The sequence below is a fragment of the Delphinapterus leucas genome, chromosome 19 (assembly GCF_059928025.1).
Source record: "Delphinapterus leucas isolate spDelLeu-1000000601 "Yukka" chromosome 19, BTC_Dleu_Yukka2, whole genome shotgun sequence".
Taxonomy (NCBI): domain Eukaryota; kingdom Metazoa; phylum Chordata; class Mammalia; order Artiodactyla; family Monodontidae; genus Delphinapterus; species Delphinapterus leucas.
In genome coordinates this window covers 63,362,653-63,380,589 of record NC_143147.1, presented here as the reverse complement: position 1 = coordinate 63,380,589, position 17,937 = coordinate 63,362,653, and the positions used below count along the sequence as shown (strand labels likewise).

At 49.9% G+C, this 17,937-nt stretch overlaps 1 protein-coding gene across 11 annotated transcripts in view; it reads left to right on the top strand.

Annotated features, from left to right (window-relative positions):
• The first annotated feature begins 831 nt into the window (after positions 1 to 831).
• TMEM94 (transmembrane protein 94) overlaps positions 832 to 17,937 on the top strand; it is a 35,373-nt gene continuing 18,267 nt past the window's right edge. For 4 of the 11 annotated variants that reach the window (XM_089900058.1, XM_089900056.1, XM_089900054.1 and 1 more), the window contains exon 1: positions 16,042 to 16,300. In XM_089900058.1, coding sequence (XP_089756184.1) covers positions 16,247 to 16,300 — 54 coding nt within the window. In that variant the 5' untranslated portion in view covers positions 16,042 to 16,246. Of the gene's footprint in view, positions 943 to 1,138; positions 1,296 to 11,788; positions 11,919 to 16,036; positions 16,301 to 17,937 lie in introns of those variants that run through there. The other 7 variants (XM_022589629.3, XM_022589628.3, XM_089900055.1 and 4 more) reach the window with 6 other exon arrangements.

Below are 17,937 nucleotides of genomic sequence, written 5' to 3'. Positions count from 1 at the left end.
TCTTGTCCAGCTGAAATGCAAGAGAGATTTAATTACATAATCAAATTCATTAACAGGGAGAAGGGGCTCTTACTTCCCAGGACCAGCCATGACCTTCTTCTAGTTTTATAAACAGCCTAAAAAACAAAAAAACAACTCTCCAGACTTAGATCTCTGGGAAAACAGAAGTAAATACTGACACAGGCTTGCTTTGTTTTCCCAAGAGAGGTCTCCCAGGCGACTTCTCTAATTATTTAGAAAAAAAATTTTTTTAAACTTGTTTTTCCCTTTAGAGTTCAGCCGAGCTGAGGAGAAAAACTGCAGTATTGCCTTAGATTCTCCAGCTTCGGTTTGGAAGCAGTATCGGTCCCAGAGGGACTCCCTCCAAGGTCTCTGAGCGAGGTGTCTCGAGGAATTTGTTCCCAGCAACAAGGAGGGAGCTTTGGAGACACAGGCGCTCTGCAAAGGGCTAAAAAGAAAGGCGGGGGGGCGGGACGGCCCGTTGATCTTTTTAGGATAATTCCATAGGAAAACTAACCTAGGTGAAAGCCGTGCCCTCGCCTCTGGTCAGGAACTCTGGATCAGAAAACGCTACGGCATGACGTTCAAGGATGGACAGTGGGAAAAAAAAAAAAAAAAGATAGACAGTGGTTGCGCGCTCTCCCGCCGGCATCACTTGGCAATTAATTCCGCCAGGCTCCCGGAGGGGAGGTTGTGGCTACAGCCTAGTGCTCCGCTCAGCCAATAAGAAGCCACGAATCCCCGCCCGTCTCGGATTGCGACCAATCGACACCCAGGACTTTAGCTTGCGAGCCCGCGACTCCGCTGTCCGAGAAAGGAGGCAAACCCCCTTGGAGTTGCCAGTAACGGACATGGCTGCGGCCCCTGGAGGAGGGGACGCGAAGTGAGGAGGGGGCAGGGAGGGGAGAGGACGCGGGCGAGGAAGACTGGTCCCCGGGCTCGGTAAGTACTAGAAGGCCCGTGGCCCGAAGCAAGGGGAGCAAAAGGGCGTGGGGCTCGGCCTTCCGCGTCCTCGGGATTCTTGGGTGAGGGGATGGAGTCTGGGGTCTGCACCCAGGTAACGGTCTCGGGGGAATCCCTTCGGTGGAGGAGTCAAGGGACTGGCTCTTGCCTCCAGCTCTTGGCCATTTCCTTCCCCCAGGTGCTCACACTTGCCCTCGGCCCTGGCTTGGCCCTCTGGGGGTCCGGCGTCGGAAATCGAAGCCTCCCGCCAACAAAGACTCCCTGCCCCAGGATTGCGGTGCCTGGGCCCCGGCCCAGAAGGCTTCCAGCGCTGGTGTTCAGTTTATTTATAGGTCTCTGGGAGTCCCCATCCCGTCCCCAATTCATACGGTTGCCTCCCCTGCGCGCGCTCTCAGCTGCCGTCCGGGCCCTCGTGCTGACTACGTCCCCTGTGTCCAGGTGGATGGAGCCGGAGGGGCTTTTCAACCCTGAGCAGCGACGTTGCAGTTTGGAGCATGCCCTGCCTGCCACCCCCCCACCAGCCCCCGCCCCCTTCCGCCTTTCCAAAAAGTTGTTTAAAGACTCCTTAGAAGCAACCAGAGGAACATTACTTCCTACCCTATAAACTGATCTCTCTGCTGTGCTCTCGTTCCTCTGCTGCTCACCGCTGAAGGCAGTTCTTAAAGTCCCTCGTGTGCTGCTGTGTGAGCCCCTGCCCGGTGCCAGTTACGAGGGAAACCCTGCTCTTTCATTGGTGTGTGACCACGGGCTGCACTTTGGCGTCTTCGTTGATTTGGTCACGTGCTGCTACATCCCACCCTCTTTTTTTGTGTGTGTGGCTCTTGGGGAAGAAAAGGAGGGAGCTCTGTATCGAATCCCTTTTCCTTCTTGTGTGTGATTTTGTGTACTGGGGACGATGATAGTTTTCTCATGATTTATCCAAGACCCTCACCTCAGCTGTAGTGACACAGTTCAGTTAAGCCTGGGTACTCTTAGAAGATGGAAGTCAGGAGGGAATTTTAACGTTTAATTTTACAGATGTGGAGACTAACTGTTGGGAGAGGCAAAGGGCCAGGGTCATCAAGGTCCCAGGACTGGAACTCTGAAGTCCAGATTCTTGAGTCCTTTATCCACTAGAGCCGGTTGTTTCCTAGGTGTGATCTGAGAAAACCAAGTACCCTAACTTCTCTCAGCCTTTGCAGGGCGGTTGTGGGCATTAAGTGAGGTGGTCTATATATAAGGATCCCTTGGATGGGGTCTAGGACTTACTAGGTTCTCAATATATTTTTGCATTTTTTAATTTTAAGTAACCAGCAGGTAGTTCACTGGCTGATTTCTTGTATTAATATTTATTGTAGTCTCTGTTTGTGGGTGTAAATTAGTGGTTCTCAGGAAAGGCAGGGAGGGGCAGAGTCAGGACAAGGTAGCCCTTCCTCCGTTTGGGGGAACCACTGTAGTGTCATTAGAGGTGTTATGAATGAGAGTGTGATTGTGTTTAAGAATAGTGCAGAGGCAGAAAAAGGTTAAGAAGCACTGAAGAAAGAAGAAATACCATGGTGGTATGTCTTTATGGTGATCTTGGTAAAAGAAGAGCTGATCTTAGTAATCCAACGAGGTAGTTTTAATTTTTTTTTAAATGGCACAAGTAAGGTTCATTTTCTAAAAAGTCAAATAAAAATGATCCATGGAGTTAAAGAAAAAACAAACTGTAAAGATCAGAAGACATCAGAACGTAGACTGTCATTAACTGGAACTGGAACTGGGGGTAAATGTTCACATAAAATCCACATACTGTATGTACTCTGCAAGGCTTATTTCAACTGCCATGTCAGCTGTAACTTCCTTGCTCACTGGTTTTTGTCAGAACGACAAACAGGGAAACTGGTGGAGACCATGGAGAAGTGCATTGGCCAGGGAGTTGGAGTACAGACCATCCCCTTGGATAACCAAACACCAAAGAATTGAGAGTTAACTGCCCTTGAGCCCCTACCCTACCCTCCACTCCCACCCCTTGTTTGTGGTGACCTGACATCAGAAGATTAGTCCGGGAGAGCCAGGGCTGGGCGGTGAGATGGAAGAAAACAGAAAGCCCTTCACATTTCTATTTTGAGAAGTTGCTAGGGAGTGCCAGCTCCAAGTGCTGAAAATCAGCCTTTCGGAAAGCTTAACTCCTGCAGAACTCAGGAGAAATGAAAGTCGCTATCCTTCGGTTCCTCCCACTGCTGCTTCCCCAGTGTTGGGCTTGGGAAACAATTTCTATGGGGCGAGGGAGTAGCGCTATTGTCAATGTGACCTACACCCAAGGCTTGACTTAACCTCACCTGAGTCGAGTTTGAGCTCTGAGAATAGCCTTTCTCAAATCCATTCCTGGTGTTTAAGTGAGAAGGTTCCCAGTCGTGGTTGGCATTTCTCTGCCGGTCAACATGTGCTAATCTTTTTTATCTGGTTATTGGATCAGCGTTGGTTTCACGAGAGCGTCTTTCTTGACCTAAAAGCTAGGCTCCTTTAAAAATATTGTTTGAACTCTGGTTTCTGAGCAGGCCCAGATTTGTTTACAGTACACAGGTGAACTAAAGGCTAAGCCGGGGCTGCAGCAGGAATGTTTTTCTTCCGAAGGGACCAGCCAGCCAGAAATGTGTGGTTTGGTGACCAGGGGTTCGTGTAATAATAAGCTTTGTCTGTGGTTGCCGAGCCAGTAGTAAACAGGATCACATGGCGTGGCAAGTAGGTTAAGGACCAGATTTAGACCCGGCCTGATGCCTGCATCCAAAGGCCTAGAGTGATGGGGAATGAGGGGTGCCCAAGGGAAGGAGACCCTTTCAGGGCTCACAGCAGCCTTTGGGAAACTAGAAATAGTGTAATGATTTGAACCCAGTTCTCTTAATTTCAGGATCATCTTGAAAAAGAGATTCCTGATAGCAGTCTTCCTTAGTAGGAAGGTGAAGAGAAAAATATTGGGAAACACCTGCAAAAAGATATATACTGGAGAGAGACTCAAAGGTGTATTGAAAAGAGCATAGAGACTTCCCTGGTGGTCCAGTGGGTAGGACTCCACGATCCCAATGCAGGGGGCCTGGATTCAATCCCTGGTCGGGGAACTAGATCCTGCATGCATGCCTCAACTAAGAAGTTCGCATGCCCCAATCAAGACCAGGAGCAGCCTAAATAAATAAATATTTGAAAAAAGAAAAACATAAACATCCCTAAAGTTGACATGGAATGCACTGGGTGAATATTCCTTGTAATGTAAGCCAGAACCAATTGCAAAATCAGAAGTTGCTGATTTTTTTTTTTTTTTTTTGCCACACCGCGTGGCTTTTGGGATCCTAGTTCCCCAACCAGGGATCGAACCTTGGCCTCGGCAGTGAAAGCACCAAGTCCTAACCACTGGACTGCCAGGGAATTCCCAGAAGTTGCCGATTTTTTTTTATTGTGGTAAAATATACGTAATACAAAATTTACCATTTTAACCAGTTATGTGGCATTAAGTACATTCACAGTGTTACACAGCCGTCACCACCATCCATCTCCAGAACTTTTTTATTTTCCCAAACTGAAACTGTGTCCCCATTAAACACTTAGTTTCCCATTCCCCCCTCCTCTAGTCCCCGGCAACCACCATTCTACTTTCTGTGTCTAGGAATTTGACTACTCTAGGACCCTCAAATAAGAGGAATCATACAATATTTGTCCTTTTGTGACTGACTTATTTCACTTAGCGTAAGGTCTTCACAGTTCATCCATGTGGTAGCATGTGTCAGAATTGTCTTCCTTTTGAAGGCTGAATAATATTCCATTGTATGTATAGGCCACATTTTGTTTATCCATTCATCTGTTGATGGATACTTAGGTTGCTTCCACCTTTGCTATTGTAAATAGTGCTGCTGTGAACATGAGAGTACAGATATCTGTTTGGGTCCCTGTTGTCGCTTCTTGTGGGTATATATCCCCAGGAGTGAGAGGTTGCTGATTCTTTAAAGAAACATTTGGTACATTCATATGGTTTGAAAATCAAAAGGCGCAAAAGTATATACAGTGAAAATTCTTCCTCCCACTCCTATCCTCAGCCACTCAGTTCCAGTTTATTAATATCTTCTTTTGTAGGTTATGCTCTTGGTATTGATTCTAAGAAATCCAACCCAAAGTTACAAAGATTTTCTCCCATTATTTCTTCTAGAAATCTTATAGTTTCACTTTTCCATTTAGGTCTATGATCCATTTTTAGTTAACTCTTGTATGTGGTGCAAGCTATATTTACAAGGTTTTTTTTTTTTTGCATCTGAATATTCAATTGTTCCAGCACAGTTTGTTGAAGAGACTTTTTTTTCCACTGAATTGCCTTTATACCTTTTTTCGAAAATCAATTGACCATATATGTCTGGGTCTATTTCTAGACTCTATTACCAGGCCAATACCACACTGCATCGATTACTGTAGCTTTATAAAACCTTGATGTCCAGTGGTGAAAATATTCCAGCTTTGTTCCCCTGGGGTAGTCTAATTTGAATGTCTCTTATTGTGGGTAGAGTTGAGCATCTTTTCATGGGTAGATGCTACTGGATTTCTTGATTTCATAGTGTCTTGGAGTTAGAAGAGACCATAAAAAGCCATCTCTTTCTTATTTGCTACCTGATGTATTTATTAGCTCCATAATTCCCCACCTCTACTTGGATCCCTCTAGTGATGGGGAGCTCATTGCCTCTCAGGGTGGCCTCTTCCATTTTTTTTATGCAGTTCCAATATGTATAAAAGATATTGCTTGGGAGTTCCCTGGTGGCCTACTGGTTAGGATTCCAGGCTTTCACTGCCATGGCACGGATTCAGTCCCTGATGGGGACTGAGATCCCAAAAGCCACGCAGCCAAAAAAAAAAAAAAAAAGATATTGCTCATATTAAGTCCCAGTCGGCCTCCGTATAGCTTCCTCCCCCTAATCTAGTCCCTGTTTTTGGAGCCTCCCAGAGTAAGCCTGGCCCTTCTTTCCCCTGGCAGCCATCATGCCCTTCTGTCTCTGCTCTAACCTGATGTGTTTTTGGTGTCCTGGCCAAGCATCTTCTGTCCCTTCCATTAATCCTCATGTGATAGTTTCTCCAAACTGGTTGCTGTTTTCTGGAAGCCTTGCATTTTAGTCAGTGTCCTTCTTAAAGTGTGTGGTGCACAAATGAACAAAATATTTCAGGTGTGCTCTTAAATGCACAGGAATGAGACTTAGCCCTGTCTTTGGGGGGACTTGGCATATCTGTTAATGCAGACTAAATGTGAGTGAACTCTGGGCGGCCATGCCGTTTATTTTGAAAATGCATTTAATTAAGCCATTTGTAGTAGTTTACTACAGTAGTTTTTGAACCTAAGGGTAGGAGTTAATATCGAATCTCTTACAGTTAAATTGAATCTATTAGATTTGGCCCATCGTTTCTGCCTGTCGAGATCTTCCTGGAGCTTGACTTTGATCTCCTTTCCAGGTTTGTGCTGTCCAAGAATTTGTTTAGCATACCATCTGTTTCCTCACCCAAGTTATTGATAAAGATATTGACTAGGATGCCACCAAGGATAGAACCCCGAGACTTGTGATTAAAAACCTCCCTCCCACTGAATATCCATGCATCCATCAGCACACTTTCAGCTGAGTAGAGTCCACCAAATTGTGTTTTTGGTGTGTTGGGCGTGCCTAGAGTGCCAGCAGAGCTCATGAAGATTGTGTTGGAAGAGGTAAGGACAGCCAACTCCTCAGCTCGCCCTCAACCTGAACCTTGGGCACCCATTCTTTTTTCTTTGTTTTCTTTTTTTAAAAAATATTTATTTATTTGGCTGCACCGGGTCTTAGTTGCAGCAGGTGGGCTCCTTAGTTGTGGCTTGCAAACTCTTAGTTACAGCTTGCAAACTCGTAGTTGCAGCATGCATGTGGGATCTAGTTCCCTGATCCGGGATCCAACCCACGCCTGCTGCATTGGGAGGGTGGAGTCTTAACCACTGCACCACCAGGAAAGTCCCCACGCTAGTTCTTTTTGATGTTGGTTCTGAGCTTGGCAGCAAGAAGCATCGACCCCTTCGTTCTCATAGCCGCCTTTGTCTAGATACCCGTCATGGCAAACCAGGGTTATTGTAATTTTCTTCTAACTCTTCTGCCTATAATTTCTTTCCCTTTCCCCTCTGATCCATTCTCCACCCTTTTAAAATCGTGGGACCTACTCAGAAACCTTAAGTGACTCCTCAGGGTGTCTTTGTTTCAAGGGCCCCTGATTCCCTGTCCTACGTGGTCATTTATTTCTTCATTTATTTCTTCAGTCTGACCTACTCAGGCCTTCTGCTCTAACCAAATAGGTCAGATCACTATCTTTCAAAAAGGCTCCCGGGGGGAGGGATAAATTGGGAGATTGGGTTGACACATACACACTACTATATATAAAATAGATAACTAATAAGGACCAACTCTATAGCACAGGGGACACTACTCAATACTCGAATGGCCTGTATGGGAAAAGAAGCTAAAAAAGAGTGGATATATGTATATGTATAACAGATTCAGTTTGCTGTACACCTGAAACTAGCACAACATTGTAAATTATACCCCAATTTAAAAAGAAAAAAAGGCTCCTGCATTTATTCCCTGGTGCCTTGGTTGGGACTTGTGGCTCTTGCTTGGGCAGCCCTTCCTCTTCCTACTCGTAAGCACCCGTTTACAATTCTCATTTAGCATGTCAGTGCCAGCTCGAATTGTTATCTTTTTTCCTAATAGCCCAAACCACTATATTATAAATCCCTCTAGGGAAGGGACCGCATCTTATACTTCTTTGAAGATAGGACCATTCCTTATACTTACTAAGTATTTGCTATTGTAACACACTACAGGTGCTGGATAAATGTTTGCTTCATTGTCCCTTCTCTTTTATATCTGCCAAATCTTGCACGTGCTAGGCATTTTAGAGGTTAGTTGAGCTCGGATTCCCCTGTACTTTTGGAAAATCAGCTCTATGGAGGCAACTCTATTTCCATACAATGATATGCACCTATTTAAGTATATAGTTCAAAAAATTTTGACAAATGTATATACCCCTGTAGTCACCACCCACAGTCAAGATATTAAACAAAAGATCCCTGTGCCCTTTGCAGTCATTCCCTCCCCTGCCCCCAGGCAACCCCTGATCTGCTTGCTGCCACTATCGATTAGTTTTGCCTGTTCTGAATTTTATATTAATTGAATCATACACTAGGCGCTGTTTTGTGTGTGGCTTTTTTTTTTTTTTTTTTTTGGCTGTGTTGGGTCTTCGTTGCTGCGCATGGGCTTTCTCTAGTTGTGGTGAGCGGGGGCTACTCTTCGTTGCAGTGTGCGGGCTTCTCATTGTGGTGGCTTCTGTTGTTGCAGAGCGTGGGGTCTAGGTGCACGGGCTTCAGCAGTTGTGGCATGCAGGCTCAGTAGTTGTGGCTTGCGGGCTCTATAACACAGGCTCAATAGTTGTGGTACACGGGCTTGGCTGCTCCGTGGCATGTGGGATCTTCCCGGACCAGGGCTTGAACCCGTGTCCCCTGCATTGGAAGGTGGATTCTCAACCACTGCGCCATCAGGGAAGCCCTATGTGCGGCTTCTTTCACTCATCAAATGTTTTTGAGATTCAGCCATATTGTTGTGTATATCAGTACTTTATTCTGTTTTGTTGCTGGGTAGAATTCCATTGTATGGATTTACCACAGTGTGTTCATCCATTCACCTGAGTGGACATTTAGATTATTTCCAGTTTGGGGCTATTTTGAATAAAGTTGCTATGAACATTTGTATGTAATTTTTCCATTACTGGGTCATATAATAAGTGTATATAGTTGACCCTTGAACTGCATGAGTCCACTTATATGTGGATTTCTTTCACTAAATACATACCAGAATGCTACATGATCCATGGTTGTTTGAATCCACAAATGCAGAACTGTAGATTTGGAGGGCTGACTGTAAAGTTACATGTGGATTTAACACTGCGCTTGTGGGGTGGGAGGGTGGTGTCAGGGGTCAGTGTCTCTAACTCCTGCCTTGTTAAAGAGTCACCTGTACTTTATCTGAAACAGCCAAAATGGTTTCCTAAATGGTTATACCATGTTATATTCCCACCAGCAGTTTATCAGTTCATATCCTCACCAACACTAGGTACTGTCGGTTATTTTCATTTTAGTCATTCTGATGGGTGCGTATTAATATTAATACTGATAAATAGAAATGTATGAATATGAATATTATTTAATTTAAATATTAAAACATTAATGTTAACATTAAGTCTTCCATTCCATGAACATGGTATAGCTCTCTCTTTGTTTAGGTCTTTAATTTCTCTCAGCAGTGTATAGGACTTATGTGTATTTTCATTAAAGTCATCTCTAAGTATTTCTTTTTTTTTGGTACTATAAGTGATATTTACACATTTTAATTTTCCTATATTTCATTATAGCACATAGAAATTTAATTTATATTTGCATCTTATATTTTGACCTTGTATCATGCAACCTTGTGCACTTATTTGTTCTAATATCTTACCTGTAGATTGCTTAGGATTTTCTACGTGTATGATCGCGTCTTCTGCAAATAAAGACAGTGTTACTTATTTCTCTACAATCTTTTTTTTTTTTTTTTTTGGCCATGCCCGCAGCTTGCAGGATCTTAGTTCCCGACCAGGGATTGAACCCAGGCCTTTGCAGTGAAAGCACCAAGTCCTAACCACTGCCCCGCCAGGGAATTCCCTCTTTACAATCTTTACGCCTTTTCTTTCTCCTTACTTTTGAGTTCTCCTTCTTGACCTTGGGGACTCTTTCTTCATAGCTCTTGTTTGCCAATGATAGTAGATGATAGTAATGGCGACTATTAAGGCGCATCATGTACCAAATACTGTATTAGGCCCTCCGCATATAGTATTTCACATAATTCCTGTCGCATAGCTGTGAAATAGGCATCATCACTTCCATTCAATGAACAAGGACACCGAGGCTCAGAGAGACAGGTGATTTGCCAAGGTCATTTGGCACTAGATACGTGATGGAGCCAGGATTTGAACCCACGAGTGTTTGGCTTTGAAGCCTGTGCTTTTTTTTCACAATGGGCGGGGAGTGGACCTGGCCCTTTAAGGATACAGCTGCTGGTTTCAGATCAGACAGCTAAGGACAACTCTCTCCCAGAATCCCATGTATGGAGTGATGGGAAAACAGAGACTCTTAGAAAAATGTCATGCTCCTGGCTGCCCTTTTGGAACTGCTGTGGTTCCATCCGGCCGCAGAGTTATTTCACTCCTGTAGTGTTGGCAGAAGGAGTTAAGCATGATCCCCATCTGGCTCCTGGTGCCTTTCCCTGTGTGGTGACTGCCTCATCCAGCCCCTGCTGGCATGGGATGTCATGGGGACCTTGAGCTGTACTTGTAAACAGGGCCAGGGTGCCTGAGTCAGAGCGGCCTTAGGCAGAAGTGCATGCAGCCTCTCAGGATCCCATTTCAGTCGGCTGCCAAAAACCAAATGTCACTGCACAGCGGTGCTGCTCCCAGCGCCACTGTCTGTCTCTGACCCTCCGGGGCTAGCTAAGCTTTGAGGGCCCTGGCTGGAAAAGCAGAGGTAGGGACAGACCTGGCAGTGCAGGGCTGTGACGTCTTGCGAGGAATTGGATGGGATCGTGGGTCGGATTTAGTGCCTGCAGAGCCTGGGCCTCCTGCCTGGGGTCCTCTGGACACAGCTTTTTTCTTTTTTTAATTGTTTCTAGACAGCTCTTTTATGGATCAGTTCTCCTGGGCTTCTGACCAGCTCCTCTTAACGTAGGTTTTGCTGCAGGCCCCCAAAAGAACTGCCCCAGTTAGCAGGTTAGTTCTTTCTCCTCAAGTAGTCAGCTGGCACCGAACCAGATTACTCAGTGGCACTCTTTACCCAAACACTGATCTGAAATCATTTAAGGTGTGTTGGCCGCCAGGATGGATGGGTGAGAGTCGGGGTTATGTGGGGAGGGAGTGGTGGGTGGGGAGGTTAGGCTAATCTTCATTTTCTAGATTGTTGTCGCCTTGGATCCCCCATCCTCGTGGACACCCGTCCAGGTCCCTGTTGAGCACTCCTTGTTGGCCGACCGCTCGAGAGGCCCGCTGACTGTGGGCATGTATGCATTGGCATGTGTGGCGTGTGTTTCCCAGCTGTGCTCCTGGTGGTGGTGAAGTGAGCATGTCTCTACTTTGATCATCTCTGCTGCTCTTCCCACCATTTACCTGATTATTCAAGTTGTATCTAGATTCCAATTTACCTTCACTTTTTTTTTAATTTGGCCACGCCGTGCCCAGCCTGTGGGATTTTAGTTCCCCGACTAGGGATTGAACCCGTGCCCCCTGCAGTGGAAGCACAGAGTCTTAACCACTGGACCGCCAGGGAAGTCCCTCATCACCTCTTTAAAAGTGAAGGTATGGGACTTCCCTGGCGGTCCAGTGGTTAGGACTCCGTGCTTCCACTGCAGGGGGCATGGGTTCGATCCCTGGTCGGGGAACTATGATCCCACATGTGGCCTAAATAAATAAAGAGCTGATGAGCCATGGCTTTTCCTGCTTGCTGGAAGTCAGCAAGTCAAAGAGTACACAGGGAACAAAACATACATGCCTCCGAAAATTAGGGTTAAAAGAGGGAAAGCTTGCAGCTCTCCAGCATCCCTGCTGTAGCCCTCTCCCTCCTGGCCACAGAGAGTGGAATTTGTAAAGCTGACTGCTGCCAGGACAGGCCGGGGCCCTGGAGGTCACCAGCACCGTCTTCTCCATGTCCTGCTCGACTGTTTAGATGATACTGTTTTGTTTCACAGTAGCTGCCCCTTCCAGCAACCCGGCCTTACGGGACCTCTTTCTTTTTTTTCCCCAGATGCTGTGACTGTGACAGAGTCACTGGGGATCGTACATGTTGGGGAGGAGCCTTCCTTTCGGGGGTGACCACCTTCCTCTGGGCATGCCTGCAGTACCCTGGGCCCATGGACCTGAAGGAGAAGCATGTGGTAGGCCATGATCGGTTCCCTAACTGGGATTGTCTGTGTGTCTCTGTTGGACTCTCCCTACCTGTGTTTGCCTGGGAGGTCCTCATGTGGAGGCTTTACACCAAAAGTGAGGGAGGGGGCACAGCTCTGAGGCTTGGGGTACGTGATCTGATCCCTGGACGGTACTATTGCTTGGGTGGAACACACAGGCTCAGGGAGCTGGGACTCAGGGACAAAGGGTGGACCAGTTAACACAGCCGCATGGGAGCTGGTTTCTGATTGGGGTTGGCTCTGAGCCAGTCTTCCACTCATTGCCCAGGGGTGTGTAATTTCACGTGTTTGCCCTTTGCTGGGCTCTGCTCCAGCCTGCTGAGCTGGGTTGAGTACTCAGTTGGGCACCCTCTCTGTGGTTAGAGAAGAGCTCCCCAGTCAGACTCCAGACACATTGCTGAATCAGCTGGGGGTAAGCAGCCCGGGGGTCCAGGCATCCTCCCCCAGCCTGGCTCAGGCACCCCAGCCTCCAGGCATACCATCTTTACGTGGAGTTAGATTTGTCATCCAACAGAGCATCCCTCTCCTGGGACGAGGATTGCCCTAGGGGATGTCCTTCCTCTAGGTCCTTGCCTGGCCTTCTTTTTTTTTTTTTTTGGCTGCGCTGCACAGCATGTGGAATCGTAGTTCCCCAACGAGGGATCGAACCCGTGCCCCTTGCAGTGGAAGCGCGAAGCCTGAACTGCTGGACCGCCAGGGAAGTCCCCACCTTGTCTGGCCTTCTGCCACACCTTCCTAACAGGTCCCTCTGTCTCTGACCCCTGCCTCCACTCGGCGGGCGGGGAAGGCTCTCCAACACGCAGAGCTGGCCTTTTGTCGCCCCTGCTTAAAAGGCATCACACCACCTGCCGCAACCTTTAGCGTGGGGTCCAGAGCCCTCCATAATCCGACTCCTGCCCATCGGCCCAGCATCCCTCACCTCCCCTGCCTCGGCCTTTACCACTGGTAATTCTGAACGCTTCAGAGTTTGGGCACACACTCCACGTTTAGGCCGTTACCCCCAAATCCCCCCCCCCACGCTTTTTCCTGCCAAACTCCTACTTTTCTTTCTTCAAGACCCAGTTTAGGGACTTCCCTGGTGCTCCAGTGGCTAAGACTCCACGCTCCCCATGAAGGGGACCCGGGTTCGATCCCTGGTCAGGGAACTAGATCCCACATGCCGCAACTAAGACCCGGCGCAGCCCAAATTAAAAAAAAAAACAAAGACCCGGTTTAGGCATGACCTTCTCCAGATACGTCCTCCTCATCCCTCCAGGGTCCCTCCTTTCAGCATCCACAGCACCTCCACCATCATACTTGCTGCGCTGTGTTGGCACCATCTGTCCGTCCCACTTTATCTCAGTGTCCCTGGCTCCTAGCACAGAGCCTGGCATGTAGCAAGGGCTTAGTAAATATTTATTGACTTGAACTTATGGATAGTGATCTTCCTGCCAAAGAGATATGAGGAGGACTGGGGAAGGAGCTGAGGGTCCACACAGACCTGGTGCCCGGCTGACTGCTGAGGTGTTCAGCCTCCTGTTCACAGATGCCTCTGGCTGCTCTGCAGGTGTCCATCCTAGCAGTGATTGGGGCACAGGAAAAGCTACACTTGCCCGTCCCCTAACCTGGGTGCAGGGCTGCTGTGTAGTTGCAAGAGCTGCACACTACTCAGTTCCAGGGAGCACCCACACACGCAAAGGCTATGATGTGCAATGTGGTGGCCTGCCTAGGGTGGGGCTGAATGTCCCAAAACAAAGGACAGTGTTGTCCTCCGGTTCCAGCCTGTGGCTGAAACACCCATTCCTAGTGAATCGGGGAAACAAAGTTCTGTGGTCCAGCAGCTGGCTTCTCTCTCAAGCCCGAGGAAGAACACTTGTGAACCCAGGCTGGATATCTCTCAGGGGCATTTGTCAGGGAGAGTTTTTCTTCATCCTCTTCTTTTTCTTTCTGGATAGATGCTTTCCTGACCTAGAAAGCACCATTACCACCATCGTCAGCCATGTTTATGGAATGCTTCCTTCAGGTGGTAGAACCCTAGGCCCTGGGGGATGGCCTCTGGCTTGGAGAGGCTTACTGTCTAGTTGAGGAATTAATAGGACAAGCAGCTAAGTAACAGATCTGACGGTGTCTCTACCTGAGGTACCTTGCGAGTTGTGTAAATGTGGGCTTCTAAAGTGCATCCCTGGGGCCTCCAACAGTGGAAGCCTTCTTGGAGACATAGGAGCGGGCAAGCTGGCGTGCTGGGAGTTGATGGTAAGGTGGCCTTTCGTCACCTGGCTACAGCCCAGGATCAGTTTGGCTGTTGCTGGTTGATCCTTTGCACCTTGCCCCCCTTCTCTTTGTGACCTACCTGTCCTCAGTGTCCCCTGCAGACCCTCCTCTCCCGTCTCCCGTCCTCCAGCCCATGGTGGATGTGCCGTGGCAGTGATGGTCTGGGTTTCTCCCCAGATGCAGAGCTTCCCTTTTCACTTGCTGAAGTGGGTAGTGTCAGAGGGGGGCCAGATGCCAGAGGGCTGTGTTGGGGGGCGCTGCGGAATACCTGGGTTAGACCCTATGAGCTGTTCTTCTAGGGCCTGTTGCACAGGAGGGAGAGTGTTTGCTTGGGTGTGGTTCCCCCAGAGCAGTACCTTGGTAGAAAGCTAAAGGGGAGTGTGACCTGGGAGCAAGGGACAGGAGTCTCCTTGGCAGTTTGCTGAGGCTGCAGCCCGACTACACAGGTGGCAGCTGTCCTCAGAGTGACTGTCTCGGAAGCCGACCCCTCCTTCCCTGGCCTCACGGAGACTTCCTGCCCTTAACCTCTGGACTGCCTGGACCTCTCCTTTCCTGTTCCCATTCAGCTCAGGGTTTGGCAGTGTGTGTGTGTGTGTGTGTGTGTGTGTGTGTGTGTGTGTGTGTGTGTGTGTGTGTGTGTGTGTGTGTGTGTGCGCGCGCACGTGCAAGCAGTGCACCCGCGCCCACAGGGAGCTGTGCTGGAGAAGGGGGAGGGGAGAGGCCGGCTGGAACTCGGTAGAGGCTCTCTCTTCCCTTCCCTGCCGATGAGATGGTGTCGTCTAGGAAACAGGGCCCTGGAGATATGGTCTCAGGCTCCAGCCCGTGCTCCGGTTACTGGACCTGTTAGGCCATTTCCTCTCCCTCAAGGTTTTCCAGCCCCATCTTCAGGGTGGCCTGGATGGAGCCAGAGAAGTTTCCTGCCCCAACATCACGCAGGGGATCTGTTCTGACAGCTTCCCGTATGTCAAAGCCGGGGTCACAGAGCGATGCCCAGGCTCTGCCTGAAGCCCCGGGAGGCGATGGGAGCCCAGGTCACCAGCCTCCTCTTTCTTCCTGGGATGAGGCCCGGCGTCTGCAGGCAGTGTCCTGGTCCCAGCAGCACCTGGGCAGGTGTGTCTGGATGCGGCTGGGCGGTATCGGCTCCTGGCTGAGCTCTGCACTCGCCTTGATTAGCGGCTCTTGGAGCCCCCTCCCCACCTGGTGGGAAGATGTTGGGTCCTAGGTGTTGGAAGAGCCCTTCCTTTCAGCTGGCTCTTCCCTCTCCCACTGGCTTCCTCTGCTCTCTCACTTCCCAGCCCCCTGCTCTGCCCTCCGAGAAGTCACTGCTCCAGTTTTCTCAATTGCCGGTCCTTCCCCCTCCACGTAGGATGTGCTGCTATTAATAAGCAGCCCCCCTGCCTCCCGCAGCTCTGACTGTGGAGAGAGCTGTTGTTGGCGTGACTCCATGCTGGAGTCTCTAAGGGATCTGGGGGGCTCCCCCAAGTGGGGCTCCTCACCTTGCCCAGGAAAGGGAGTCCGGGGGGAGAGGCCAAGTACTCCTCGTTGCTGGCGGGTGCCCTGGGGGCTCCGGGCCGACGGCAGCCACTTCCTGCACAGCCTCTCCTCCGGTGGGGGTGGGTGGTGGGCGCATCCGAACCCCTGGGAGGCACGTCGCCCTCTGCTTACCCTCCGGCGCCTCCTCTGATGAATGGGCCCAGCCCTTGGACAGCTGGCAGAGCCCCTACCAACTTTCTCCTCTCAGCCCCTTCCCTCCTCCTTCCCTCTGCGCAGCCTCTCCCTCCTTCCGTCCTTCCCTCCTGTACCGGCAGCCGGTCTCCTCCTCCTCCCTCCCTAAATCTGCAGCGTGACTGGAAACAGGCTAAATTAATCAGCAGATTGAAGCTCCGCTCCGCTGCCGCCCCGCTCCTCGCTCACACGCGCTCCAGCTCTCTTCTCTCTTCTCTTTCTTCGCTCTTTCCCTCTCTGTCTTTCTCTGTCTCCTTCTCTTCCTCTCCGAGAGCAGTGTTGGCAGTTCTGTGGCTGACTCGCTCTGGCTCAGGCTCTACCCCATGCTCTTTAAACGGGCAGAGCTATGGATTGCCCACCAGGGCAAAGGCAACAAAGTGAGTATGCCAGCTGGGGTTGATGCCCCCGTTCCACACGCCCGCTTCCCCGCTTTGTGTTGGAGGCTTTGGGTTAACGGTTGAAGATGGAAGCTGGGCCGGAGGCGGCTTGGATTACGAGGTAGCGAGGACCGTGGAAGGAGGCTGGGGATGGGAGCCAGAAAGCCCGTGTGTGTAGCTGCCTGCCAGGCTCCTGAGTCACCCAGAGCGGGACCAGAGCCCAAGTTTCCCCGTGGGGCATCCTGTCAAGGTGTGCTGGGACCCGGGTCTCCAGGCACAAGGCTTGGATGCCACCCCTCCTCGGGGCCATTAAGGAGGCTTTTCTCGCCGGACCACATGAGTCACTGAGGCGGGAGCCAACGGGGCTGGGGTGATTTCTTCCTAGGTCTTGGCTGCAGGAGGTGAGAAAGAAGACAGGTGAAAGTGCCCAGGTCAGCATGAGCTGGGAAGAGTGAGGAAGAGGAGGAGGTGCCTCTGCTTGAGGCTTTGAGCTGCTTGTCTGTAGACAGAGTCGATTTGTGTCTGGCCAAACTCGGAAGAGATTTATGGTGACGCCTATAATAGACCCTGGTGGATAGTGGCCAAATCTCTGCTTCACTGGTTCAGACCTCGTGGAGTCCAGCTGTGGGTCCCCGCTCACCTGCACTGGCCGAGGAGGCTGTGACCATGGGGAAACCTGGCAAAGGGGCCAGCTGGTTCTAATTAGTGGTTATCTGCTGTTGCCAAGGCCAAAGGCCAAGGCCAATTCACAGTCTGCCTACCTGAGCCTAGGGGACCTAGATTCCACTTTCTCCCGAAACAGGTAGGATGGGAAGGAAAACAGCTGCTGTGCTGAGGGAACCTCAGGGGAGTCCCGAAAGGACAGGGACTGGGGGCTGGGGGCTTCTGGTTCTGGGCCACCTGGGAAACAGCCCAGGTGTGTTGGCTCTTAAAGCCTCATTAGACGGACCCAGATGCTTAGCTTTGGGTCCTGGGGAGCTGGTTCTGTTCGGTAGCAGATTCCTTGCAGTTCTGATTTAGCAGATAGAATTTTGTCACCACCTGCTGCTCCTCCAGCCCCCAGGCCCCGCCCGTGTCCGCCTTTAACGATGAAGCGGGGCGCGATGGGTGCGTGCTGGCAGCCTCTCCTGAGCCTACACCTCCTATGGCCTCGAGTTCCTCTGTTGGGTTCAGTTGAGGTTGAGCACTTAAAACAGTGGGATGGGGTTGCTTCTACCCGAAAAGCTTCAGTGTCAGGGGAGAAGCAGGGCCACGCCTCCCCTCTGGTGTAGAGGCCTTGCTTAGCCTTGACTCCTTGGCCCCAGGAATCTCCTGGAGGTGCCTGGGGCTGGGGAGTGGGAGTTTCTGAGCATCTGGGAAGTAGGAAAAATTGCTTCCTGCCTTTGGGTACTTAAGTCTGGGGCACATTTTCCTCACCCTTCTTGGCCCTGCTAGGCAAGAAGAGCAGACCTCAGATGGCACGTGTATGACAGGCGTTCTTATTTCTCACACCATCCCCGTCCTTGCGCAGACCGCCCCCCCACCCCGCCCGCCCTGCCATGGGTGCCCGGGCACGCTGGGTGCCAGCCTATCTCTATGCTTTGAGAAAGGCCACCTAGCTCACGCATGAGCCCTTTCTGAATTTCCTTTGGAAAGCG